Source organism: Pteronotus mesoamericanus, unplaced genomic scaffold, assembly GCF_021234165.1.
Source record: "Pteronotus mesoamericanus isolate MK-2021 breed Mesoamerican mustached bat unplaced genomic scaffold, CSHL_Meso_final scaffold_507, whole genome shotgun sequence".
Taxonomy (NCBI): Eukaryota; Metazoa; Chordata; class Mammalia; order Chiroptera; family Mormoopidae; genus Pteronotus; species Pteronotus mesoamericanus.
This window is the reverse complement of record NW_026555319.1, coordinates 11,115,734-11,143,050: the sequence shown is the minus strand read 5'-3', so window position 1 is coordinate 11,143,050 and position 27,317 is coordinate 11,115,734. Positions and strand designations below refer to the sequence as shown.

General features: G+C 43.6%; 1 protein-coding gene across 1 annotated transcript; it reads left to right on the top strand.

Annotated features, from left to right (window-relative positions):
- The first annotated feature begins 1,333 nt into the window (after positions 1 to 1,333).
- On the top strand, positions 1,334 to 27,165 carry ANKRD13A (ankyrin repeat domain 13A). The gene is made up of 15 exons (XM_054594430.1): positions 1,334 to 1,559; positions 7,663 to 7,795; positions 9,018 to 9,142; positions 11,323 to 11,368; positions 12,464 to 12,607; positions 13,520 to 13,709; positions 18,014 to 18,080; positions 19,388 to 19,469; positions 20,290 to 20,351; positions 21,109 to 21,239; positions 21,724 to 21,881; positions 22,584 to 22,697; positions 23,710 to 23,870; positions 25,572 to 25,639; positions 26,324 to 27,165. Exons 1-15 carry the CDS (start codon positions 1,464 to 1,466, stop codon positions 26,517 to 26,519), a joined length of 1,773 nt encoding a protein of 590 aa, XP_054450405.1. The 5' UTR covers positions 1,334 to 1,463; the 3' UTR covers positions 26,520 to 27,165.
- Positions 27,166 to 27,317: the final 152 nt, after the last annotated feature.

Here is a 27,317-nt window from a genome sequence, read left to right as displayed (position 1 = left end):
ACCACATAATTCCCATTATTCCACAGTTAGAGCCTCTGGGTACTATCATGATGCTCCTGCATCCTGTCTTGGATGGTAGACTCACAAATCTTCTGGACTCAACACGTGTAGAGAATGGATTAGGCCAGGATTCTTGAACAGCTGTTGTTGTAGGCATCTGAAAAGCTGGATGTGCACAAGCAGGGAGGGCTGAGGGTAAGCTTTCTGGATGCATTAAATAACTTCACCCAGCTATGTGGTCTAGTTGTAGACAGCTGTGCAGAAAGCTCAGGCTGTGCAGTAGCTGTAAATTGACTTGATTCTCCATTGAATCAAGGAGCCATAGTGTCATAGGTTGAAACTCAAAAAATGACCTTTATATTTGAAGACTGTGGTCAAATCTGGGTATTACCTATTAATTTTTTCAGCCATAACCCAACATTCAGTTAGCTTCATGAAGGAATGGCACTCATATGTGGAATAAACCACCACCATAGTAAACTGAATCATAGCCTAGTTTGGAGTTCAGATAGTCCAGTGGTTTATGACTGTGGGTAACTTTCCTCTTCCAGGGGACAATTGGCAATGTCTGGAGATTTTTCTGGCTACTGACATCCAGTGGGTAGAAAGGCCAGGGATGCTGCTCAACATCCTACAAACACAAGCCAACCCTTACAGAAAGAATTTTCTGGTTCAAAAATGCCCTCTCTTGAGAAACCATGAGAGAGAACTATCTCCATATGTTGCAAATATTTAATGGCACTTCCCCAGGGCTTATAGTTTCCCCTTCAAAACTGTTTGGTGTTGCCCACTTCCAAAGTGGCTTCTGACCAATCACGGAAGCATCTGCCCACGTCCAAAAAGGCTGCAAGGGAGTCAATAGCTGGAATGGTTTGACCCAGGGCCCTGTTGTCACCCCTTGGCCGCAGAGTCGTTGGAAGTAGCCCAGTTGTGGACTGAACCATATGAGGTTGCTGGAGAAGGGGAAAGAGTCTGAAGAAGGGGAAAGAGGTTGGAGACGGGTAGATAGAGTTTTCCAAGTCCAGATCCTGGGCTAAGGGAGAGAATTTTAAAAATTTTGAGGGATTATATCGTGTCTCCCGGCGTGGACTTGGAGATGGCTGGAATTGGGTGGACCCCTCGCCGGGTGGCTGGTCTCGCCTCCCCCCCGCCGTGGCGTGAGGTGGTTCGCTCCCGGCACTTCCCCGTTTGGGGCAGTTCGGTCCCCAGAAGTCGGTTCGGGAGCTGTCAGCGCGGGCGGCAAAGCGGCGGGGCGCGGGGTGGGCGCGGTCGACCGGGTCCCCGACCCGACCCGGACCTCCAGGCCGCCCCACACCTGTCCCACTAGGCCGCTGGGCTGCGTATCGCGCCCCTCACTCGCTCGCCTCTCGCTCGCTCGCCGGCCGCCGGGCGGGCGCCGGAGACCCCGCGGGGGCTGAGGCTTGGCAAGCGGGCGGTGAGGGCCCGGCTGCGGCCTCCTCGCCATGTCCTCGGCCCGTGACATCAGCGCCCACTTCCCGTTGCACCTCCTAGTCTGGAACAACGATTATCGGCAGCTGGAGAAGGAGCTGCGGGGCCAGGTGAGGGGCGGGGCGTGGGTCCGCCCCCGGTGAGGGAAGGAGGGGGAAATCCGAGGTCCTCTGGCCTCCCTGAGCCCCTCTCCAGCCCTCTACGGTCGGGGCTACGCAGACCCCTACTGTTCTTCAGTGGTGGGGCAGTAATAATAACAGGACACGGATTGAGCTTTTGCTGTTCCAGGCCCTGTGCTGAGGGTTTTATTGCATTAACTCTTTGACTCTGCAACAACCCTAGGGGGTAGGTACTGTTATTGCTACTTTCGATGGAAAAGGGAACAGGCTCTCAGAGGCTATGTGCCTTGCGCATGGTCGCCCACCTATTGAATACCAAGTCGGGATTTTAACTGTGGCCGGCTTGTTCCTGAGCGCACGGTTTTACCCAGTTAGGCTCTACTGCCCATCCCAAAGACAGAAGAACAACACACGCCCCTTATCCCACCCACCCTTTTTGTAGGAAGGGCTTGGTTGGGTTTGTAGTCCAGGTTCTAACTCGCCCCGTGAACCCTGTGAACTTTGGCAAGGCATTTTTCCTCTCTGGCTCAGAAAGACATGCATACCAAAGTTTGAGAATCACTGGTGCCCAGGCTCCTTAAAATCCCTTCCTGTTCTAAAGCACATCGATTCCTTTTATTTGTTGCTCTCTCTTTAAAGCAGTGGTTCTCAGTTGGAGGTGATTTTGACTCCACGTCCCTCCATCCCTCCGAATGGTAATGCATGTAGACATTTTCAGTTGTTACAAGGCGGGAGTGGGTGCTTACTGGGATCTCGTGGTGCAGGCCAGGGATGCTGTTCAGCATCCTACAGGGCACAAGATAGCACCCCCCCCCCAACTCCAGCGCCGTCCCCTGCAAACAAGAATTATGTGGCCCAAAATGTCAGTGTTTTGCTTGAGAAGTCCTACTTTAAAGGCATCTCAACTCTGGGAGTTATTGGTGCCTTCAAATTACTAACTTATGAACTTAATAGTTAGAATAAGTATTTATAGTGATTTGATGGGATCGTTCTTGTTGATTTTATTTTATCCAGCGTGCTAAAGTGTCCTGTGTTTTTTAATAGGTCAAAATTGACACTACAATTGTTAAGGAAATTTAGATGAAAGGACTGTTGATTGTCTTTCGGTTGGTGAAAATTGAACAAAGTCAGCATCACCTTGTTTGAGGATCAGTTACTGCTAAGCCTGTGCTTGCGCCCTGCCCTGTTTCTTTGAAATCTATTCAACACCCACTAAAAGTAAAAAGTCACTTTTTTCATTTAAATTCTCCATCCAAGGAGAATAAAGTTTTTATAAGTCATAGGTCTTAATTATATCAGGCCCCCAGAGTAAATGATTCACCGTAAGTCATCCTGGTATACCTGATGGTTTAATTCCATTTCTGTTGTGGAGGGAGGCCTGTATCATTTTGCTCTTAACTGTGAGTCTCACCTTGAACACTTTAAAAATGACTGGACAGGTCTGGTTTTTAGATCGGCTGTGTTTTACATCTGCACTTCCTCAATATCGGGGCGTCCAGCTTCTTATGAAAGAGCGAGATAAACTACAAAGTCACAGAACTAACATCCCAGTTGATAGAGCGTTTCACCATCATGATATAACCGCACTCTTTCAATACTAATTTCTGAAAACAGCCCACTTTCTAGTCATTGGAGATGAAGAAAAGAGCTTAAATAAGCTTCAGTTTGTTTTGATATGAAAACTTTTTTGTCAAGAACAAAGCCTTGGTTTAAAAATCTAAAAATGTGGCTTGGTTGAACTATCTCTTTTTCTTGCAAGCTGTGATAAAAGTGTTCATTGAAAGCTCTCTGTGCCTCTTAACTCAAAAAATGTTAAGGACGCTTATGACTGGAAAATTATTATTTTGCAGCAGATTTTCCTGGAGTTGGTCCTTCATGAGTTCCATTGTCCAGGAAGACTGTTCATACTTGCCAGTTATTTGGTTTTGACTTTGTTATTGGTTATCACTGGAGATCATTTCCATTGTACCTGTTCCCTTTTGGGGAAGAAATAATTAAAATGAATTCATAAAGAAAATCTTGATTGTGTGGAAGCTTGACTCATGACCACGCAATCCGATTTCAATCCTGAAAGTGGGCTATTTGAAGGGGTGGGGATGGGCAGGGTTCAAGGGTGTGGTGCTTTGTGCTCAGAAGGGGCTTGCGATTGGTTTAACGTTCTGCTGTTACTGTTCTGAAATTCATAATTATTTTTGAATAAGGGGCCCTGTGTTTTTATTTTTCACTGGACCCTGCAAATTATGTGACTGGTTCAGGGCCAAGAATTTGATCATTGATATCATTAAAACATGAGGCAGGAAATATTTTGTCGCTTTCATATTTATTAGATCCTTTGTTGATTATGAGACAGCTGCCTGCTCTGCCTACTTCTGTGACTTGGAGGCAGTTGAGTTAATGGCCAGTAATAATGCTGATTAAGTTGTGAGAATGGGTATGTTATTTATGCTCGCTGAATTGTTTTAGCACCTGAAAAAACTGGTCAAGTAACACGGAAAGCTTACTGTTTTGCCAGGTGCTGTGCTGAAATGTTTTATGTGCAGTTTTAGATGCGACTCTCACTCCAATCCCCTGGGGTGGGGAATGCTTTGATTCCCAGCTTATAGATTAGGAAGCTGAGGTGGAGAGAGTCCACTGTGCGCCTAGCCAGTGGCTGAACCAGGATGTGAACCCAGAAAGTTGGACTCCACCCTAATCCTGTATTCTTAACCCTCCCACTACTCTTCTTTGACCTGCATTTCAGGATTGTGGAAAAGAAGGCAGTGAACCCACCTGAAAACACAGGCACGTAGTAAATGGGCACAGTACCATTTGCCACAGTTGCTGCTGTTCTGCTGATCGTCCTCGATATTTAGCTGCTTTTCTGTATGTCCCAGTTTTTCTACAAAGGAACACATATTGGTTGCATGATTAAAAACAAAAAGTTCCTACTACCCCAGCCATAAAACCAGCTGTTTCACTTAATGTTTTGTGGGGTTTTTTTGCCAGTAAGTTTCTGCTATCCATTCCTTCATTCCTTCCATTCCGCGAGTGAGGCTTGAAGCAGGCACGCTGGTAGCTGTAAGAATTTTATTCTGTCCTAGCAACAGCAGCACAGAAAGAACCGGCTTTTTTCAGATGAAGCTGACAAGTATGTGCTTCCGAGTGTGTGGGAGTCAGCTCCCCAACCCACCATCTTACCAATAGCTGGAGTTGGCTATTTGGTAACTCACTTTGTCAACTATGAGATTGTTTCAGGCTGTCAACATTTGCTCAGAAGAGGCACTTTATTAAGTGCCTCTTAACCTGTCAGATTTACTGTCTTTAATATTCACTGGGGCCTTGAAGTTGGTTGGTGCAGTTGAAATGATTTGTGTTACGGCTATATCGTTTGTCATTTAGCCAGAGAGGCCTGTGAAACATCTTTGGCCTTCTTACCAATGCTGGGAGAATGAACAAGTGAGAGGGGACAGACACAGAGGTCAATCAGTGCACCTGAGATGGGAGGGGAAGCCCTGGGACCAGGTGGGGTAGAGGGTGGCAGATGAGGCCTGACTCTCGCGCTAGCCCCCCGGCGAGGTGCCAGCAGGTGAAATGCAAAATTCAGGCAAGGGGAAGGGAGTGGTCGAGGCGGCAGCAGTACTCGGAGCCTGGCAGGGAACCACCCTGGGGTGCTCTCCCCAGCCTGTGGCAAGGGATTCAAGGCAGTGCCTGCTGGCTGGAGGCCTTCTGTGAGCCAGGGGCTGGGCAGCCAAGGTAAAGAGTCTAGAGCCCCCTCTCTGGGGCTCCCCCTCGGGCCCCAGGGACTCAGGCTCACCTTCGGGCACTAGGCCTGCGGATACCTTTCCCCCAACTTGGAGTCAGGGAACTCATTAAGGTAACAGTGATGGTTCATAAAGCACTTACTTCACGCTGGTGCCTGGGCCCAGAAGGGGTGAGCCCTGCACCCAAGGCGAGGGAGGGGCCCAGAAGTGGGCCTGCACGCAAAACTCGGCCTTTTACTGCCTCCGGGGATGGTGGGATGGTAAAGGAGTCTTCGAGCAAGAAACGTTAGTGGGCTTCAATGAACAAATGGGAAGAAGGTGTGCAGAAATCTCATTCCTTTTCTTTTTTCAGGGAGCACTATTATAGTTAAAAGGGGTGGGTATTTTTACTTTGGTACACTGAGGACTGAAGAAACTTAAAGAAAAAACGATAAGCTTCCAAAGTGAGTTCCAATGAAATTCTGAAAACTCTTGCTCACTGAACTAATGTAATCCATTGAAGACCCTAAGCCTCACTATCAACTGTAATGAAATTTGAACAAATCTCTTTTAGGAAGAAAGTGACAGCTTATGTGAAAGTGCATAGTGTGGGTGTATGATAATAAGAGTTAACTCTCCTTAGTGCTCACAATGGTTAGGCATTGTGTCTTGGCCCTTGGAAGAACTTGTTTTTTATTGCTCTCATTTTACAAGAGAGCAAACTGAATCTCAGGAGAAATTAAGCAACTCATCAAACACTATATAGATGATGCATCAGTTTTATGTACTACAGAAAACACATACATTGATTTTTAAGTATCTTTATTGAGATATAATTCACTTGCCATGCAGTTCACCCATCACAGTATATTACTCAGTGGTTTTAAGTATATTCATTGAGTTGTGCAACCATCACCACTATCAAATTCCAGAACATTTTCATCGCCCCAAAAAGAAACTCCATACTCCTTAATCACTCCCCATTTCCCTCAACCCCTTCGGCCCTAGACAACCGCTAAGCTACTTGCTATTTCTAGAGTTGCCTATTCTGGACATCACATATAAATCGAATTGTACAGCATGTGGCCTTTTGTGTCTGGCTTCTTTAATTTACCATGATGTTTTTGAGGTTCATCCACGTAGTGGCATGTATCAGTTACTTCATTCCTTTTTTTTTTTTAATGGAATTCTTTTTAAAAATATATTTATTTATTTTTAGAGAGAGGCTAAGGGAGGGAGATACAGAGAAACATCCACGTGTGAGAGAAACATGGATCGGGTGCCTCTTGCACACCCACAACCGGGGATCTGGCCCACGACCCAGGCTTGTACCTTGACTGGGAATCAATCCGGCACCTTTTGTTTTGCGGGACTATGTCCAGGCAACTGAGCCACACTGGTCAGGGCATAGCAGTTTATTTTTACCCATCGTGCTGCTTACCTTCCTTCCCTGCAGCCAATAAGTAGAATGTTCTGGATATCTTTGGAGGCTGCAGTCGATTCATGTACAAAAACTAGCATCTCAAATCAAGACAAAGCACATGTTCTAGGAAGTATTATGGCACTTTAAATTTTTATATTCCGAAAGTCCCATGGCAGTGTATTGTGTCCTTGGAAGAAAGTTCAGAGCCGTCTTTGGAAGGCAGAGCCCAGCTATCAGAGTGAGCTCACACCAGAGAAACGGGCACTTGGCTCTGGAGACCCAGGGCAGGTGCTGGAAGGAGGGCCAGGATAGGAACAAAGAGGAAAGGCTAAATGGGCATGTCTAGCACCTGGAAGAAAGCCCTTGAGGGGAAATGGACTGATTGTGTGTGTGTGTTCTTACATTTATCTATAAATATATCCACATACATGCCTGGCAGATCATGCTCATTGTCTGTAAGGGCCCATGGATGTAGCTACTTCAGGCCACTTGAGCTCAATACATAGGAATGAGAGTGGTGTTTTATTCTGACCCAAATTATCTTCCCATACTTTGTTTTGATTAAAGATCTATACTTCCTGTTCTACACTTGAATGCTGATATGTGCTTAAGAGATCCCCTGTTTCATGTCACAGGGTGGTTGTATGTCATGAAAGCCTTATTTAGAGTTAGTTTAAGTGTGGTTGTCAATGATCTGAGGCCTAGAGCCAGTATTTATTTATTAGGCATTTAACTCTATAGAAAAAAAGAACTCAGTAACTACCATCTTTACTTATAGCCTCCAAATTCTGCTTCAACCATGCCCACATGCAAGCATTCATTTTTCCATATGTTGCTGTAATTAATGGGTAAATACTGTTTTCTGTTTTTATACTTAGATTCTCTCTCAAACACATTGCCACATTTTTATATACTATATCCAATTATATAAATGCCAGTGTTTACTTTACAGAATGTGGAGGCTGTGGATCCACGAGGTCGAACCTTACTGCATCTTGCTGTTTCTTTGGGACATTTAGAATCAGCTAGAGTCTTGCTCCGACATAAAGCAGATGTTACCAAAGAAAATCGCGAGGGATGGACAGGCAAGTATGCTTTTAAAATCATTTACTTATTTATTTAGGGAGGGAGGAAGACAGAGAGGGAGGGAGGGAGCGAGAGAATCAATTTGTTGTGCCACTGACACATTCATTGGTCGATTCTTGTTTGTGCCGTGATTGGGGATCGGACCTGCCACGCTGGTGTATCGGGATGATGCTCCAACTGAAGTACCTGGCCAGGGCTTAAAATCTTTTAAAGCCTTTCATTTTAGTTTTTCTTTCCAAATAAAGGCCAGTCTCAATCATCATTGTCCTCAGAGTCATCTTTATCTTAAGACTCTTTCTTTCTTGGCACTAGGGGCTGGGGCGAGGAGATGAGAGTCTCGGATGCTGCTGGCCAATCTGCAGCAGCACAATGGCCTGGATTGTGTCCTGGGCCAAAAGCCCTGGGTAGAAAGCGACTACTCCTCATCTAGAAAGCAGCTCTCAGTGCAAACCCTTTCCACCAGACACAACTGTGGAGGCCAGGTTTCTCTGAGCTATGTGATGGTAACTACAATGACTCCATCAGGATACGCAAAATCAAAAGGAAATTATGGCTAGAAGTGGCCTTTTCCAGTGAAATCCTGGCATTTCCCCCTTTTTTTTTTTTTTTGCAAGTTCTCTTACTATTAGGGCAGTTTTGTGTTGACTGAGTCAGGATACATACAAGTATGAGCCTTGCCTGCCAGATCTACATGTAACCACAATTGGGGATCACATTGTTAAAGCCAGCTCTCTGAAGACATTGTCAGGGTTTCATGACCAATGGTAAGAAAGGGGGATGAGAGGAGGATGAAAGGGTGTGATAAAGAGGCTGAGAGTACTGTATTCTTCTCTTTTTATCTATTTAAGAGCTAGCAGTAAGCCCTCAGTGGATTGAGCACGAGCTTGCGAATCAAAATGCCGCCGGTTCAATTCCTGGTCAGGGCACGTGCCTGAGTTGCGGGCCAAGTCCCTGGCTGGGGGCATACAAGAGGCAACTGATCGACATCTGTTTCTCTCCCTCTCTTCCTCCCTTCCCCTCTCCATAGAAATAAATAATTTTTTTAAAGAGCTATCGATAAGGAGTCACGGTCATGCATGGTAACACAGGACTGCAGCCTCTCTCCCTCCAGGGAGAAAGTGTTGGTCTTAGATCTCTATAGATATTTTTTGGACCGGCTTTGAAATTTGCTCCCAAGTGTGAGAATCCTGGGTGATTACACTCCACCTTTCTGTTTCCCAGTTTTACACGAGGCTGTGAGCACTGGGGACCCCGAGATGGTGCACACGGTCCTTCAGCACCGAGACTTCCACCACACGTCTACAGCCCTCGAGGCAGTTCCTGAGCTGCTCCAAAAGATTCTGGAGGTACTCGTGAAAACATGGCATTGCCATCCTTTGCGTTACATGCTGCTACGACAGCTAGAGACAGTTTGGCATTCTTGTGTGCTTTCCTGAAGAGTTTTATGAATCATGAATACAATGTATAGAATACTAAGCAGCATTATTTCTTGCTTTCCAGCTTGTTAAATGTATGAGGTCCTCCACAAGTTATGTTTCTAAGTCGCTAGCGTTACCCTTTTAAATGCTATTTAAAAATTAGAACTAAGACAAATGGACATCAAATAATTAATTTGTCTAGGTGCCTGATTTCTTCAGAGTAGCACCCCAAACAGAGGTCACCTTGGGGAGGTTATGTTGGCCATCAGTGAACAGACATGGGTTTTCAGGGCCTGTTGAGGTACAGAGGTCTAGGTGCACCTTCTCCTTGTCACTCTTGTCACTTCTAGCCATTAGTATTTTGCGACTTGTAATCCTCTGCCTTATTTTATGTACATGTTTTGGCTTTTGGGAGGTTTACCTGTCTTGTGAATTAAAGTATATGGGCTCTGCGACTCTAGGCTCCTGGATCAGTTTGGCTGATGGTTGCCATTCTTCAGATAGTTTTTGTTGCCTACAAAACCATCTTACCAGTCAACCAGGTGTAATATTCCCAGGGCAGCAGGAGACAAGAACGTACCAGTGGTTCCACTTTCACCTCATTTATTCTCAATTTAAGCACAGAAGTGAGCTTCCCAAAATACCTCCAAAGATATTCGTTCATTAATCAGCTTTACCACGTTAATCAGAACAAATTTCTTGAGAAAAATGAACAGGTCTGTTAAGAAAAGGAACAACTTTGCTAGAAGTTAGGCAAATTGCTGCTCATTATCTGACACTCTTTGAAAAAATACTTCTGTGATGTGCAAACTAAACCCTGCCAAAGATGCTAATTTTCTATGTACTGCAAGGAAGCCTTCTATGACATATGAAATAGTTTTATGCAGTGTTTTTAAAATAGGTGTATGTGTGAGTTTACAACAATCACATGGATTTATAGTTCTCTTATCTAATTACTATAGGAGGAACTAAAAACATCATTTGTCCATTTGACAAAACAGAAAATGACTTATTTAATGTGGAGTCACTCCTCATTTTAAAAATTCAGCGTAAAGGATTTTATCTCTCTCTCTCTTGTTTTTGTTTGTTTGTTTTGGGGTTTTTTTTTTTTTGGTTTTTTTTTTTTTTTGCTTATATTGATCTATAACAGTGAGCTGCATTGAACTGTATTCTCTGCTTGGAGTTACAGGCCGCCCATAAATGACCTGTGTGCTCATTAGCACCAGAGGCTGTTGTCGACGTTGTCTCACAACGTGCGCCCCTTTCTCATCCGCTGCCTTTGGACAGCGTCGTCACCCATCATTTAAAACTAGGGTAGATTCTTGGTCTTCCTGCCTTGTGTTTCTGTGAAAACCACGGCAAGACCTTGGAGGTGGGAGGGAACAGGAAAACTCTTGGAATATCTAGCATTTCTCTTCTTGGATAATAATTGTTGAAATTAAGTAGGATGGTACTTAAAATAAGTAGCTTTCCAAGAACCTTCTTTAAGAATTCATAGTAGGTCAGAAAATCATCTCACACGGCACTGCTGTGGTGGTGTCAGGCGTCAGAAAGCCAAAATCTAAAAGTTTAAGAGTAAAGTAGGGGCACACGTCTTTTGTTCACTGGAGGAAAATACCAGCTTCCTGGGGAAGTGCTGTCTAGCTGCCTCTTTTTCGTTTCACAGAGTGGTCCAGTAAACACGAAGTGCTTTTCCAGAACACAAAGCCTTTTACGCTCAAGTTCCCCGTGTAGTAGATGGAATTGACGCTCCTTTCTGCTTGGAGCAGCGTGTTAGGCGCGGTGCCTGGCTGAACTTAAGCCCGTCCTCCTAGGCTCCTCTTTCTGGGGCTGTTATGACCCTGACCGAGCCCCTAAATCAGATTTGACTTTCATCCCCCTCCAACCGTATTGCTTTCAGTTAACTTTATTAACTGTCTAGACACTTTATATCAAGAGGAAATCACTGCCTGCATATAAAATAAGCATTTATTTTGATGGTTTTGCAACTTGTATTCTTATTTTCTCTCTTCTCCCCCCAACCCCTTAAAAAGCCCTATTACCCCTTACTGTGTTTGTGTTTAGTTGATAGTGCCAAGGGTAATTTCTTTTAAACCTTTGTCCTTCAGACTCCGGATTTTTATGTGCAGATGAAATGGGAATTCACCAGCTGGGGTGAGTGGCTGTGGGCTTGTAATTTATTTCTGTTTCCAAATTTATTTGGCCTGAATGTACATTCATTTTTTTCCTTTATAAAAGTTACTTGTATTTTCTTTTTTAATCTAGAAGATGCATAGATAAAAATAAGGAAAAATAGTCACCTATAACCCCACTAAAGCACAGCCGTGGTCAATGCTTTGTTTTCCTTCTAGTCTTTGCCCCACACACAGGACCCTTTCCCCCAGGCATCCGTAAAGATAACATACAGACGACTTTGTCTCTTTTCTCATTTCAGGCTGACATTTTTCTGTATCATTAGTTCTTAAAAGGCTAATATTTTAGTAAGATTTACCATAATTTATTCATTTCTTTATGTGTTTCAGCTTGATTCTTTTAAACTTGTTATTCCAAGGAAGAAGTGAGATGAATATTGGAATAGCTTGTTATTTTACAAAATGAATGTATTGCTCCAAAATCTTATGTAAGGCAAATTGACTGACAGTCATTTTCATAGATGTTCTACGTTTTTTCTTGTAGTTCAGTTCATGACAGTTCCTAATTCCCAGTTTTCAGCCATTTTCACTTTGAGACTTCCCTTTCAAGCAAGAACTCCTATTTGTCATGAAACACTGAAATAAGTAAAAAGTATATAAAACAAGAGAACTTCAGATTCTTCTATGAAATGAATTTTTTCTACTGCAAATAATCACTCTGATTTCAGGTTTTGTTAAAAAGCAGCACATTAGACATCTGATATTTCGAATGGTGGCTATGACGATATGGTAGGTCACAGCCATATGGCAAGAGTTGCCTGTGTAACCGGAAAGGCCAGATGGACACACTCCAGCTGTGGTGGCAGTCAGTGACAGAGGCTCATTTTGTGATTGCAAATTCATTTAGAGCCTTCTCTGGACAAGACGTAGATCTTCACTTTCATAAAGAGCTATAGAGTGACTTCCTATATCAAAGCAAGGCAGCCAAGTCCAGTTCTATATGACGGCCACCATCTTGCTACTCCCATCCTTTCATTAAAGTCGGAATCCTGATTCTGGGCCTGGGTGTTCTGCTCAGCCCTCAGGTTTTTCTCAAGAGTGTGCTTCTCTTCTTCAGTGCCCTTGGTTTCTAGAATATGCCCAAATGATGTCTGCCGCATTTGGAAAAGCGGTGCCAAACTGCGTGTCGATATCACGTTGCTGGGATTTGAGAACATGAGCTGGATAAGAGGGAGGCGTAGCTTCATATTTAAGGGAGAAGGTGAGTGAGTCTGTTGTAGTAATCACTGTGCATGCTAAATTCCAGAGTGATTTTTAACCAGAAAATGTCTTCACATTCGTGTGCTTTATCTGATCCTTTTTGGGCATTTTTTTGTTGTTCTTTTTAGTTACTTGCCTCTCAATTCCTATCTTATTTCTTATCCATATAGTTCTTTTCTGTGTATTATTTACCACCCAACATTGTTACCCTCTTGACATGTATCTGTCTCATGTCCCAGAGCCTGTTAGTACAAGCCTCTGTCTTGTATCTCTTTATATTCCCTCCATAATCAGGCACAACGCGCCCCCCCCACCCCCCCGCCGACTTATGGAGGGTGAGAAATGGCATGGCTTACCCAGTGTTGTGCATAAATAATTTATATCTTGTAATCATATATTTTAAAGATTTATTTATTTTTAGAGAAAGAGGGGAAGGGAGGGAGAAAGAGAGGGACAGAAACATCCATGCGTGAGAGATAGATACATCAGTTGGTTGCCTCTTGCATGCTCCCAACATGGGACCTGGCCTGCAGCCCAAGCATGTGCCCTGACTGGGAATTGAACCAGCAGACCTTTTGGTTCACAGGTCGGCGCTCAGTCCACTGAGCAACACCAGCCAGGGCTAATCATATATTTTAAAAAGTACACAGATCAATGTGTTGTTAATAAAGAATGCAAATTATTTTAAAAGTTTGCATCTTTGGGGAAGATGGCCCAGAGCCTCCTATGTGCTGTGGTAGCTGACCAGATAATTCTTGTGCAAGTAGGTAATCAATTACCAATAGTCTTTAGGTTTTATCAGATGGTACTGGGAAGGAAAATTGGAAAGATGATGCATTTTAACATATGAGGCTTTCTTGCTTTTGCATCTTACTTGCATTTTGCTTAGTTGTGCCCTTGTTTCCATTAACAGACAACTGGGCGGAATTGATGGAGGTCAACCATGATGACAAAGTGGTCACCACTGAACACTTTGATCTTTCCCAGGAAATGGAGCGCCTCACTCTGGACTTGATGAAGCCAACAAGCAGGGAAGTTGAGAGGCGGCTCACAAGCCCCGTCATTAACACCAGCCTCGATACTAAAAATATTGCTTTTGAAAGGTACGGATTTAGCTTCTGCATTTTAATATCTCATCCCTTTACTGCCATCTTTAGTGGGATGTATGTATTGATTGGAAATTATGGATGGATTGGGATTTTTCTAATATGGCAATTTAAGCACTAGTGTTTTAAAGTTAATCTCTGCTGTCACCAAATGGAAACCTTAGCTAACATCCTTCATCACATATCATCTTTCTAGCACATTGGTTGAGTCTTGGAGAAATGTCTTCATATTCTTTTATAGGCCCTTTCTAATGAATTTTACTTGAATTTTATTTTTGCTTTGGTGTTTGGGGATCCGCAAGGCTCCCTAGTCCTAAACCATGGAACTGTGAGTTTCCAGCAGCTAGAACTGATCTAGTATTGCATGTGGTTATACTGATTATTAGTCAAATTCACATCTTTCACATAGTTACATATTGTCCTCGCTTCCCAGCTCCACTACTGTGAGGCCTAATAGTTTAGAGTAAGAGTCTGGAGGGGGTTCAGTTCTGTTCCAGATTCTGCCCGAAGAAACCTTGGAGAGACCTGCGTCTCGGCCAACCCAAACGAGAGCTCTGGGCCTGGCTGCCTGCCTCTGGGCTGTGCAGAGGTGCGTAGGGCCTCCGTAAGGGGAGCAGACGCTGTCACAGCTGCCATCCTGAGTGTTTCTACCATAGGACATGCTGAACCAGGGGAGTCTGGAAGAGCCCTGAGTGTTCGCCTAGGATGTCACATCCAGGTCTCCGTAAACCCAAGCCGCGCAGTGTGAGCTACTATGGACAGCATTTTCCTGGATTTAGGCTTCCTTTTCTCTTCATAAGTATGCTAACTGTCCTCTCTTTTTCTTTTCTTCTTCGTTTCCAATATAAAATCTATTGACAAAACCGTGAGGTTTCTGTTCAAACATAAGACTTGTTAAGTGCCCTTTTCCATTCATTTAGATCGAGCTGTGGAGTTAGGGTATTTATTGTAGCAGCAGAGAAAACCAAAACACCAAGTGTGCTGCTGCTTTGGTAGGGACACCCCCCGAGGCAGGGTCTGTGCCCCATCACCATCGGTCTATCACTGGCCTCCCCAGCTGACAGCCATTGTCTTCCAGGGACAGCCAGGTTTAGGGACTGACCGAGGCTTCACCAGTAACGGTCTTGGAAAGGCATCTCCAGTCTTTGGCACGTGCCTGTGAGGACAGGGAGGCCCTGCGGCTTAGGGCTCTGTTTGCTAAGCCAGAAGATAGGGGAGCCTGCCCCTACTGCCACATCCCAGCAGCAGTGATGAGCTGGCAGAACTGAGGGTCATCAGCAGGGCTACCAGCTACCCGAGCAGTTTTGGGCGTGGCTTAATCCCTTCAGGTTTCTTTTTTCTCCACTGGAAAAAAAAAGTCATGGACTTAGAGATGAAGTGTCTGAAGTGCATGTCCCTAAGAGATCATGGACAGGGCCGCTGTTCCCTCTAGTTCATCAGCCGAGTTGCTACTTGCTTGTTCTTAAATGCAGTTTCTGAAGAGAGTGTGATGGTCATTTGCTGTCGCCCACGGAGAGTAGGTGGGAAACGATGACATGTTCCATTTGTCATCGCATTTGTAGTCGCATTTTGTATTTGTGTGATCACAGGTTCCTCAGACGGTTCAAGCTAATCCTCCTTTGGCTACTGACATTGGGTTGCTGAGAGAGAATTTCTAGAAGACAGCTGCAATTTTTTGTGGTACTCAGAATTAAATTACGCGATTATTGAGTTTCTCAGGCACTGAGTAAGCATCTGAGGTGCTCTTGAGTGTGAGGTTTGCTGCATAGAAAAACTGCATACCTACTTCTTTCTGGAGGTACAGGCATTCATTTGATTGAATTTGGAAGATGTAGATCTCTTGTATTATGACAGTCATTTTCACCTATCTCTTTTTTCTAATCTGTTACTTTGGGCATGATACTTGCAAATTATTATCCTTCCCACATAAATGTTTGGCCTAATATATACCTTCTGGTTGCAGTCTGGGTTTTCTCTTCTCTGAAAGGTCATGCTCTGCTCACTTTAAAACATTCCCTTCCACCATAATAGCTTTCCTCCACATTGTGTAGCAGCCTGCAAGCCACAGCGCGTGCTACATGGCCTTTGGTATGGTGGTCTCGGTGGAGATAGGCAGAGGTGAAAATGGCAAAGGAGGGAAGCTGGGTGTTCTCTTACCATTTTCAGATGCCTCTGCATGTAAAGTTAATCAAGGGCAGTCATGGTTTTAAACTAGGTTGTAGACATTGAGTTTAATGACTAAACTGTCTGAGGACTTCCAGTCAAGATGGTGGAGTAGTGGATGGACTCTGAAGGAACTGGTGCCCAATTAGTGGATGTTGCCATTTTGGTTGGTACTTGTTCAGATTACCCCAAAGGATATGCCTTTACTGGATGGAATTCAGTGTCTTGCATCATTATTGAGGAACTACCAAAATAAGTTCTTTATTTTTATTTTTATTTTATTTACTTTTAGAGATGGGGAAGGGAGGGAGAAAGAAAGAAGGGAAAGAAACATCAATGTGTGAGAGACACCGTACATCGATCAGTTGCCTCCCACCTGCTCCCAACCGGGGACCTGGCCCACAACCCAGGCATGTGCCCTAAATGGGTATCGAACCAGTGACCTTCCTGTTTGCCGACCAGTGCCCAGTTCATTGAGCCACACCAGCCAGGGCAGTTCTTTATTTTTTGAAAAACAAACAGAACTAACCTGTCAGAGAGTGGGAATGGAAAAGGGAGTGGAACAGTCAGCATCATGGACAGAGCAGAGGAGCGAGGAGCACGGTGGTTTCCAGGGAGAAAAGTGTGGTCCTGTTTTCTCAGCCCCTATGAAGTAGGAAGTGGAGCAGACCTACGCATCCTTGGGTACCTCGGATGACTGTGTGCCAGAAGAGCATTATTTCCCACTGAAACATTGAGTGACTTAGCAACAGACAAGGAACTGAGGATTGAATTTGTTAACTAAAAGGAATATCTTGATTTTTAGTTATCACTGACTAAGAGGGCGCTCTGGTTTATTAATCAGTTAGGTGTGGCCCCTAGCCCCGTGCACCCCAGGATTATTGTGTTTCTGAAATGTCACTTGGACATAGCTAGAACTTTGTGTAATTCCTTTAGGCTGTCTTTCTTTCCCTCCAAGGGTTGTGGTGTACTAATTGTGAGGAGCTAATAGGGAAAGTAAAGCTTTGGTCCCTTTCCCTAATTGGCTGTAATGCACACATAGAACTCCTTACACTCTGTCTGGCCTAATTTCATTTACCAAATCCCATTAGTAGAAAAGCAAACTCTTTGGGAACACAATATGCAAATAATTGCCTACCTTCTTTGTGAGTTGGCTAACATGCCACCGCTCCTGGAGCTTCCTGTGTGATGCCCTACTTCACTCCAGGGTCAGAGCAGAAGGCAGGCAGTTGCCCTACATGGGTTCAAGTGCAACAGTCACAGTGGAGCTAGGACGTGATGTCCTAGACAAAGGGGCAGTCCAGCCAGGCCTCCCCTGTGAGTGGTAGCATTTCGCAGGGTGTGCTGCTTTGAAAAAGAATCAGAGCGTCTTGGCTACTCTTGGTTCCTAAATGCATTTTTCCCACGAGTGTGTTGAGTGGAATAGCTGGGTTTTGGGCATTTTATCAATGCTGCAGTTGCTGCTAGGATGCTGGGCTACCTTAAAAGCAGTTTCACCGAGCTGGAGTCCTCAGCTGGGCTGAAAGACTGCTTTTACCATCCTTTCCCCTGCTGCACCAAGCCTGATAAAATGCATGACCGACTTCCTAGGCCATTTAGCAGGTATTGCTGGTTTCTCTAAGCAACTTGCCACAGTGACGAATTCTTGCCCGACTGATTCTCTCCCGAGGAGCAAGAAGGCTTGTGCCTCCTGTTCTAAGAACTCCTCAACTAAGATGCCACTGCTTATGGGGACAGCCACTGACATCTGTGCCCATAGTTAAGATGACCCAGATAAATGCTCTGACCCAGATACCACCGTGTGGCGAGCCCTTGGACGCTGGTCATCTTCACTCACTTCTTTAGGGCAGCTGTCTGATAAATGTCACCACCTTTTCACCTATGCTGGCAGTTTTTGTAAAGAAGCCAAGAAAGAGGTTTTCTGTGCCGGGGTGAGGCAAGTTGATTAACAGCTGGGAGCGGGGTGGGGGATGCTTAAGCCATCTGTCATTGATAACATCCTTTTGTGGACAATTGGACCGTGATTTCCAGGTGTCCTTCAGTAACTTAAGCTGGGGGAAAAAACTATAAAGGCTGCAGGGATAAATCTGAATGGCATATTGTACATGTAGAAATTTGTGGTGTTCACTTTTTATCAGAACTAAATCCGGATTCTGGGGCTGGAGGACAGATAAAGCAGAAGTTGTTAATGGTTACGAAGCAAAGGTAAAAGGAAACTCTTAAAATAAGATTTAATATAGCAATTTAGCTTCTATGCAAATGAGGAGTCTGTTCAGATTTTGTCATGCATCTGTGCCATGGAGATGCTCTGGGGGAAAAGTACTGCCTAGTGTGTCTCTTCCTTGGATTTTTATTTTTTTTGACTTTCAGAAAATGGGATAGCATGTCCCAAGGAGGTCTCTAGTTATGCCAAAGAGAAACAGTGTTGTAGAGAAAAGAGTACAGGTACCAGTTCTGGTAGGAATGACAAAAAAAGAGAAAAGAAAGAAAAGAGAAAGGCTTGGACTTAACATGATTGTTCATCTTTTTTAATAACCTGAGTGGGTTTTAAAAAAGAATAAAGTAGCTTTTATGAGTCTCCAATTTCTTTTTTTTTTTTTGTTAGCCTAGTTGTAACCAATTAGCTTACAGCCCACTTACGTGACATCAGTGAATTTAGAACACAGTTGTCATAGCGGAGACGACAGCTGGCATTTTGTCCTCTGGACAGCCCTGTCTCCAGGCCCTCCCTTGGCCCTGCAGTGCAGCAGGGACTGATGGCTCCGAGGGCGGAGCCAGGCACTGCAGGGTCCTCTGGTGACCTCTGAGCCCCAAGGAAAGCTTATGTCATGCTCAGCAAGATACATTCAGTAACAGTCACTGCAGCGCTGAGCATGTTTCTTGAACCTTTGAATGTACGGCAGATGCAGTTAATTCTCTGTTAACTGAGATACTTGATTTTCCAGATGCCCCAGTCCATCTTGATAACAGAGCACCCACTCTGGCAGTTATAATAATTTTTGTCAATACTCGGCATACCTTTTAAATAGTGACTTGCTGGTTATAAAGCTTACCAGCGTAGAGAACCTTGTGTTCATTCCTTTTTCCTTCTGCCCAGCTGATGGCTAAGTCAGCCATATTATAAGATGACCAGAAATCAGTAGAAGTACTCAGTACAGGCTTGGATGCTTAATACAAAAGAAATCCAATGGGAGGGAGGCCCTAAATTGCAGGACATTCTTTGAGAGCACTTAGCAACAAGAAGGGCCAGTAGGGAGATGCAACCTGTCATTGTTAACTCCTCAGTATTTAAAACTCTCAGAGAGGCAAAGTGACTGCTGATGCATTTCTAAGCTGATCGCTTGTGTATTTTCTCTGAAGGATCCTAATGATAACCATTTCTCATTTTTATTTTGCTGGAATTTTTTTTTTTTTTTTTTTTTTTTTTGCTTCAGCATTCTTGCTCTTGCTATGCTTATTTTTCAAGTTTTGATTCCCTGTGTCACTGTTTTCTCTTGCACACATCTCTCAAGGTTTACTCAGTAAATAATGTGAGTGTGATAACCAAAATACGGACAGAACATCTGACCGAGGAAGAAAAAAAGAGATACAAAGGTAATCCTCCGCACCTTTTTTCAGCCTAGAGAGAGCCTCTGTTGGCTCTGTTAAATTTAGGGGTTAATGTGACCGGTTGTGTTAATCCTCACCCTGACTTCCCTTTTATAAAAATGTCCTTAATTTGACTCATTCTTGGAGAGATTTCTCCTTAGTTGGCTTCAGTTGTAATTAAAGCCATTCACGACGGCTTGTTTGTATGTTACAAAGTACAGTTGTTGGATGAAAAAGTAGAAAAGATTATTGGAGAATATTTATCACTGGAATAAGTGATTTGCTCCAAACTTTCACCATGAAAGAACTTGGGCTCTGAGCCAAAACATTGCCAAGATGAAATGGAGGTGCTCCTACACCTTCCTTACAGTTATTGGGAGGACGAGATGAATTAGTACATGTACATATTTAAAGCAGTGCCTGCACTATGTGGCTAGCACATTGTAATTATTAACAACCACCACTGCTATTGTTAACTATAACAACACAGGACTCTTACTGCAGCTTGACAGATGAGAAAACCGAGGCGTAGGACCCATGGGCAGTGACCAACCAAGATGAGATCTGGCTCACTTCTAAATCCAACCTCTTTCCACTGCTCTGCTTTAATTCTTGTAACTGTGCTTCATCCAATTCAGAGATCCTAATAAAAAGTGTCCTACAAAGAATGAATTAGCTGATTGTTATGGTGGATGATTTTGTGAGTCTGTCCGTGAATGTATTTCCTAATGCAGGCAGCTTGAATCAGAGACTTTAGATATGGTGAGAATCTTTTTCTACAGTCACAAGTATAATATTAGACATTAAACTTTCCCCCCTTCTGTAGCGGACAGGAACCCACTGGAATCTTTGTTGGGAACTGTGGAACACCAGTTCGGTGCTCAAGGGGTAAGTTGAAGCAACGTGCTATCAGTGCAGTTGACAGGTGATGACTTTTTTGTTCTGGGGGTGGCATTTACTGAATCTCAAAGAGGCTACTCTCTTTGAAAAGGCTAAGGAATACTCTCAAGCTGGAAATTTGAGGCACTCTCCTGGAAGAGAATTAGACGAGCGAGTCTTTAAAAAAAAAAAAGATTTTTACGGGAGGGGTGGAGATTATAGAAATCAGATGCTTTCTCTCTTATGTGTTATAAACTAGGCTCTCTCTGTAAAAATGGATATTAGAAAGGATTCAGGACTTTACATTTTAACAGAGCACCTTAAGAAACATTTCCTCACTTGATCCTCACAATAACTATATGAAATTGCTACAACGGCTGTCACTGAGGGTCAGAAAAAATGAAACTTCCTCTCTTCAGTGTCACGAACTAGACAATAACAGAACTGGACCTTAAACTCCAAGTCTGCCAGCTCTCATGGGCTTTCATATATTTCTCTCTCAGTCTTTTAGAATCAGGAGATAAAAGTGCAAAAGAGAGGGGAGAAATATTTTGAAATGGAGAAATCCATTAGACTTGCCAGGTTGTTTAGTAACGCCTTTGTAGATTTTCTTGTTCTGTGCAGTAACTTAATTTAAAAAATGTTAATGACTAGAATTCCCTGATCTGTAGCTGGTTAACATGTCCACCTCAGAGACTGACTGCCATAGGCCTCCGCTTGTGAGACCACTGGGCATTTCTGATTCCCCTGAGTTCTGGCTCGGCAGGACCTCACCACAGAATGTGCCACTGCGAACAACCCTACAGCCATCACGCCTGACGAGTACTTCGACGAAGAGTTTGATCTGAGAGACAGGGACATCGGAAGGCCGAAAGAGCTGACGATTAGAACACAAAAGTAAGAGAGGGTCAATGGCCATTTTCCACTTGTGGATTCTTACTTGTGTCAGAATCGTGCTGTTTTACGGGGTCACGTTCAGTCATTCTTCTGTCCCACTCTTTTAAAAAGAACTTTAAATTACTTTATTTGACAAAAGCTAACAGTACGATGGCCATCTTACTAGAATTAAGAATTCTGTATTTTCCTGCCAGCAAGCATCAGCTGATCAAATGAAATGATTTCCACCAGCCAGCGATTTCTTCCCGCTTGCTATCAGTGAAGGCTCTTGCAGGTTGTAGTGGCAGTCGCTTCCCCAACTGCCGGCTTTCAGAGCGATCTGAACTCCCCTTTGGTCTAGTCCCTCATAGCTCTGAACTGAGACATCAGATTACTGGGGAGACAGTGGAGTAAGGAAGCAGGTGTTGTCTAGCCAACTGCATAGAATTCAGTTTCCCTGTCAGGTGGTGACGGCCCCCCGTCTTTTGTCGGTCATTCCCTGCAGGTTCAAAGCAACGCTGTGGATGTGTGAGGAATTTCCTCTCTCTCTCGTGGAGCAGGTCATTCCCATCATTGACCTGATGGCCAGAACTAGCGCTCATTTTGCAAGACTGAGAGATTTCATCAAATTGGAATTCCCACCTGGATTTCCTGTCAAAATAGGTACTGTTAAATGCACCACAGGAACACTCATAGGTTCTGTCGTTTTTGTGGGTGACAGTGTGCTTTAGGGAATTGGAGCACTTTAGTCACAAACAGCACACAGTAGAAGACAAAGCAGAGGAGGTCAGAGTCCTCTAGTCTAATTTGGCTTCAAGGAGCGTCATGATTCTTGATCATTGCACATGACCAAATTAGGAGAGTCCCCAACTACCGGTTCTATGTATTGATGGTGCTGACAGATGTAAAAAGGCCTAAGAATGTGATGTATTCATTGTCTCAATATCAGACCCCAAGCAAAAATTCAAATTAGGTAGTTAATCGAGGAAGACAAGTGACACCAAGATCCTTTGATACATAAATATGTTTTAGGGCCTGAAGTCATATGCATGATATTGATATCATATACAATATATGTGACTTGTGAGAAATTTACATTTTGGACAGTTGTATATTCATGAAACTTGAGCCCTGGCTGGATCACTTACTACTCACTATGATCTGGGAGAAGTTGCTTAACCTCTCTGACTCTCAGTTTTCCTATCGATATATTGGGAAAAGTTGTTATGAAGACTGTATGAAATCACACGCATACAAAGTACTTGGCATGGTGCCAGCATAGTAAGCACTTACCGCTAACTACTAAATCATGGTTATTATTGTTCTTCTAAGTCATGTTATTTATGAAAGCTTTTATTTTGTTAGAAATTCCCTTGTTTCATGTCTTAAATGCACGGATTACATTTGGAAATGTCAATGGCTGTAGCACTGCTGAAGAAACTGTACCTCAAAACGTGGATGGGACCAAGGCTAATTCAGGTAAAAGGAAGTTGGGTTTTGTGATTTAAAAAAAGAAGTCATACATTTAGTCATTATACTTATTATTCTGTTTGAGATTGGAGTATCTCATAAAACAGATCTCTGTGCTGAATCAAGAAAATTTTAGATTCAGATTAAGTGAAAAAATTTGAGAAAATGTTATGACCCTACTTGTATTAAAAACAGAGCATATTCTTAAAAAATGACTTGATTCAGATGTAATGAATATGCACTGAAATGCTCTCATTTTATAAGTGTGACAGGTCAGTGCATTCTGACAAACGTATACACTCATATAACCATCACCATAGTCAAGACAAAGAGCATTTCTATCATCCCTTCCAAATTTCCTCAGGCTCCTTAGCCATCAACCCAATTCATATTTGGGATGGTATGGTAAGTGGGTTTATTTTCTTAATTTTTATTTTCCAATTACTCATTGCTTTTGTATAGAAATATAATTGAATTTTTTCAGTTTTTAAAAATTGTGGTAAAATTTGTGTCTTAAGCTCGTTGAAAGATACACAGGTGTTTGTTTTATATTATCATTTTTAAGTTTACAGATATGTATATACTGTCTTTTATATGTTCGCTGTATTTCATAATAAAAGAAGGAAAAATAAAAAGACCAATCAGTGTAACTATGTGTGTATATATATATATATACATGTCACATTCCTCCAAGGACACAAGAGTAAAACACTGGTTACTTCTGGAATTTGGAAATAGGAGAAAGGGTGTAGGGAGAGAGATCTTCATTTTTCATTTTATAGTTCTTTATATTTTTTTAATGACTGCACTAAGTTTATTACTAAGAAAATAAGGCAAAAAGAGAAAAGCAGTTCTCTGGTACTTTTGTCTGTCAAGATTATCCCTCAAAATCTCTCTCACATACTAGCAAACTTCTGTTTTAATTTTCATATTTTTTTAATTTAGAAAATGTGTATACAAAGTTGAAGTGGACATTTATTTTACTAACTGAGGCACTGGACTGTCGTCTTCTGTGTTTCAGCGTCCCCGGACACAGACTTTGAGGTTGACCAATCTGTGTTTGAAATTCCTGAATCTTACCATGTTCAAGACAATGGCAAAAACATGCATTTGCAGGATGAAGATTATGACATCATGCAGTTTGCCATCCAGCAGAGCTTGCTGGAGTCTAGCAGGAGTCAGGTGCGTTTATCAGAATAAATGGCAGGGCAGGGAGGTGTCCCCTGCCACAAACTGAGGGAGGCCTCAGTTTGTGGCTAACCTGAAACATTTACTTTAAAAAAACAACTTTGGCATATTTATGGTATTTACAGAGATTGTTTTGTATTTTATACACCAGGTCTTTTCCAAAAGGTTATTATACAGGGTGAGGCAAAAGTAGGTTTACAGTTGTGAGTACACGAAACACAGTTTATTCTTGTATTATTATCTCTTAGTTATTGTATTATATGCCATATGAACAACTGTGAATGTGCTTTTGCCCCGCTCTGGGTAAGATACCTCTCTCTCGTACAATCTGCATGGCCTGGCAGCATCATTCACTGGACGTCTCCTGACGGACTTTCCTTTTCCTTATGTTCACCCATGGAGCTAATAATTGTGTATCTTTTGGGACATGCTGTATAATTTTCTGGTACCGAAACAGTAAACTCCTGCTAGTTTACACCGTATTTTCTCTAGAATATTATCGGTGTGTCAGCAGTCTCATAGGAAGGTATGTGGATTTTAATCTGAACTTCCTCCTCAAGGAAGACCAGTCATTGTGTTTGGTTGCTCAATAAGGGCGTGATGAAAGTGTTGGTTGATTCGCTAACTTTTTTTTGTTACTCATGTTTTATTCTGGTATAAAAGGTATAAGCCCAAATTCTGCCTCTCTCGCTAAAAGCAGAGCTAAGAACAGGACTGACCAGCATTAAGAACAGTTGCTTTTTGTTTTCTTGTGGTTCTTCTTCCGGGCCTCACCTGCCTGGGACAGTCCAGGGTATGAGGTCCTCCTCCCACATCATCAATCTCCTCTGTCCTCTCCATCCTGTGGTTTCCCCAGGCTCAGGTTTTTGACAGTCTGGTTTTATTCTTGAGTCTCAGAGCTCAAGTAACGTGAGCCCCACTCTTGCCTCCTATGGACCCGTTCTTAGAGCCGTGCAGCTCTCTGAGGCTGCTGGGCCGAGGGCCACACCCCAGTGCAGGTGCAGTGCCTTTGAGAGGCCTCTTGGGAGAAGACCCGGCCCCCCGACATCACTGTCAGTCCGGCACACCTTTTCTTTCCCTATACAAGAGAGCTTACTTTTTCCTCCAATACATATGTAAACCTTGTTGACTGTAGTTTTACAAAGGGGAGTAGCCAGAGTCACAGGCGACAGATCCAGTTATGCACTGGTTAACGATGGATAATGTGGGTACATTCTGAGAAATGCATTGCTAGGTGATCTTGTCATTGTGCAAACATCATAAAATACACTTACGCAAACCTAGATGGTAGAGCCTGCTACCCACTTAGGCTATATAGTATACCACTGACATATACGGTCCATCGTTGACTGAAACCTTGTTAATGTGGTGCGTGATTATTGAATGATGTGTTCTAACCTTGCTCTGAAAGAATCACCTGCTCTGTTCATTTAAACTTTGCCCAAGGTTAGCTGCTTTTAATAGACTGATTTTGTGTCAAGTATGAAAAGCTGTTAAGCAAGGTAGTGTACCATCTACTGCCTGGCACTTAGGCGTCATTTCAGAGATAACTCAAGTCGCTATTAGTTTTTCACACAGCACTATCAATAATGAGCGTGTAAATATTTTAAATTTTGTTCTCGCTGTTTTCATTTATCAGTATGACACCTATTCCTTCTAAGAGGTATTCACATCCATCGCGTCTGTTTTTCCTAGGACCTTTCAGGACCAGCTTCGAATGGGGGGATCAGCCAGACACACGTCTATGATGCCCAATATGAGAGGTAACCGACATAACTCTTGGTGATTAAACCGAGGCTGACACAGACATGCTGTATGCACAGCACTGTGCCTGGCAGGCGAGACTTGATTAGTTAGCCCTCCTGCTTCCCCTTGTGGCGGAGTTTCCAGGAATGGGTGATAGAATTGCTGACTTTTTCACAGGCCAATACCATTGGCAGACAGGCGCCGAGGAAATAAATGTTTTCTGACTGGTCTGATCGCACAGGGTCTAGATGCCTTCAGTGGGACGTTTATAATTTTAAGGATGATGACATTTTGGGGCAAAGCTACAGAGATGATTAGAATTTTTAAAGGGAGGAAGCCAGAAAGGTTCATTTTACAAAGCATTTTCCTAAACTTTAGACATACATGAAAGCCTGTTGGAGAATTTGGATTTTGCTTCAAAATAGATCCAAGTTCAGTTCTGGCCCCCTCACTTAGTAGCCAGGTGATCTTGGGCAGGTTTCTTAACCCTCTGAGCCTCGGGTTTCTCACTTATATACAGCACTCAGGCTCCCAGGCCTGCAGGCCCCCAGGGTTATGCGGGATCAAATGGCATCATGCACAGAGTGCATGTAAAGTACCTGGCAGGGCGTGTACTTAGTAAGCAGCTCTGAAATGTAGTTGCTGCTGCTGCCATGGTGATGATGATTATCACTTTCTTTTTTCCCCTTTTTCCAACCCAGAGCCATCCAGGAAAGCCTCCTCACCAGCTCGGAAGGCCTGTGCCCTGGTGCCTCAAGTGAGACAAGCCATTTCGATAGCGACCTGCAACTGGCCATGGAGCTGTCTGCCAAAGAGCTGGAGGAGCGGGAGCTCCGGCTCCGGGAGGAGGAGGCGGAGCTCCAGCAAGTCTTACAGCTGTCTCTCACTGACAAGTAGAGCTTTCTGCCCAGGGGCTGCGCAGAGCAGAGGCTCGGGGCTGCAGCGGTGCTAGGATACCAGGACCCTGAGGCTAAGGCACTGCACCTCCCACGTGCGCAGCAGATGGCAGCTGCCCCCTTCTTTACAGAGGTGCAGGACCAGGTGCTCCCTGGTCCGCCCGCGACACTCCCTGGTGAAGGGGCTGGGGGTGGGCAGGCCACATCTCCAGGCTAAGGGGAGGAGAGCCCTGTCACTTTCCATGAGCTATATTGGCTTGCAGGTCACATTTTTTCTACCAGCTTTAGACAAAAACCCTAATCCCCGCAGGTTTGTATGTTCATTTTTACCAAGAAGTGGTAACAAAACAAGTTATTGCAGAGTCAGGGTGCTTTTATATCTGAGAGCAGCAGCCTTTGTAGAGTGTGGTTTATGAAAATTTATGGTACTTCTTTACAGTTCTCCAAAGAAACAGATAATCTGTGCCGATCTGCTCTTTTGTTTTTACCTTTATACAGGGTTTCTAGGACACCATCACTGCTCCTCCTCCATCTCCACCTTATTCCATTCCTTCCATCCCCAGCTAATGTTAAAGAGGGGAGGTGTATACAGGATCTATTTTAGATTACAGTTAACTATTTGCATCAAATTAAGATATACTAGTGACCACGGATGTTGCCTTAGCCTTAAAAGTTACTAATAATTTCAAACCACCTCACTTCCCTTATTGAGGGATCTGATTTGAATTTGTCAAGGCAGTTCCTTTGAGAGCAGGATCCTCCAGGCTAAATCCAAGGCAGCTCAATCCTGGCCCTGAGG

What these genes read in the sequence shown, in the direction of transcription:
- ANKRD13A (XM_054594430.1), top strand. Translation starts at nt 1,464, where the DNA reads ATGTCCTCGGCCCGTGACATCAGCGCCCACTTCCCGTTGCACCTCCTA. An exon ending in AAATCGCGAGGGATGGACAG is followed by an intron (nt 7,796 to 9,017) that starts GCAAGTATGCTT and finishes TCTGTTTCCCAG; the next exon opens with TTTTACACGAGGCTGTGAGC. An exon ending in TTAATGGTTACGAAGCAAAG is followed by an intron (nt 18,081 to 19,387) that starts GTAAAAGGAAAC and finishes ACATCTCTCAAG; the next exon opens with GTTTACTCAGTAAATAATGT.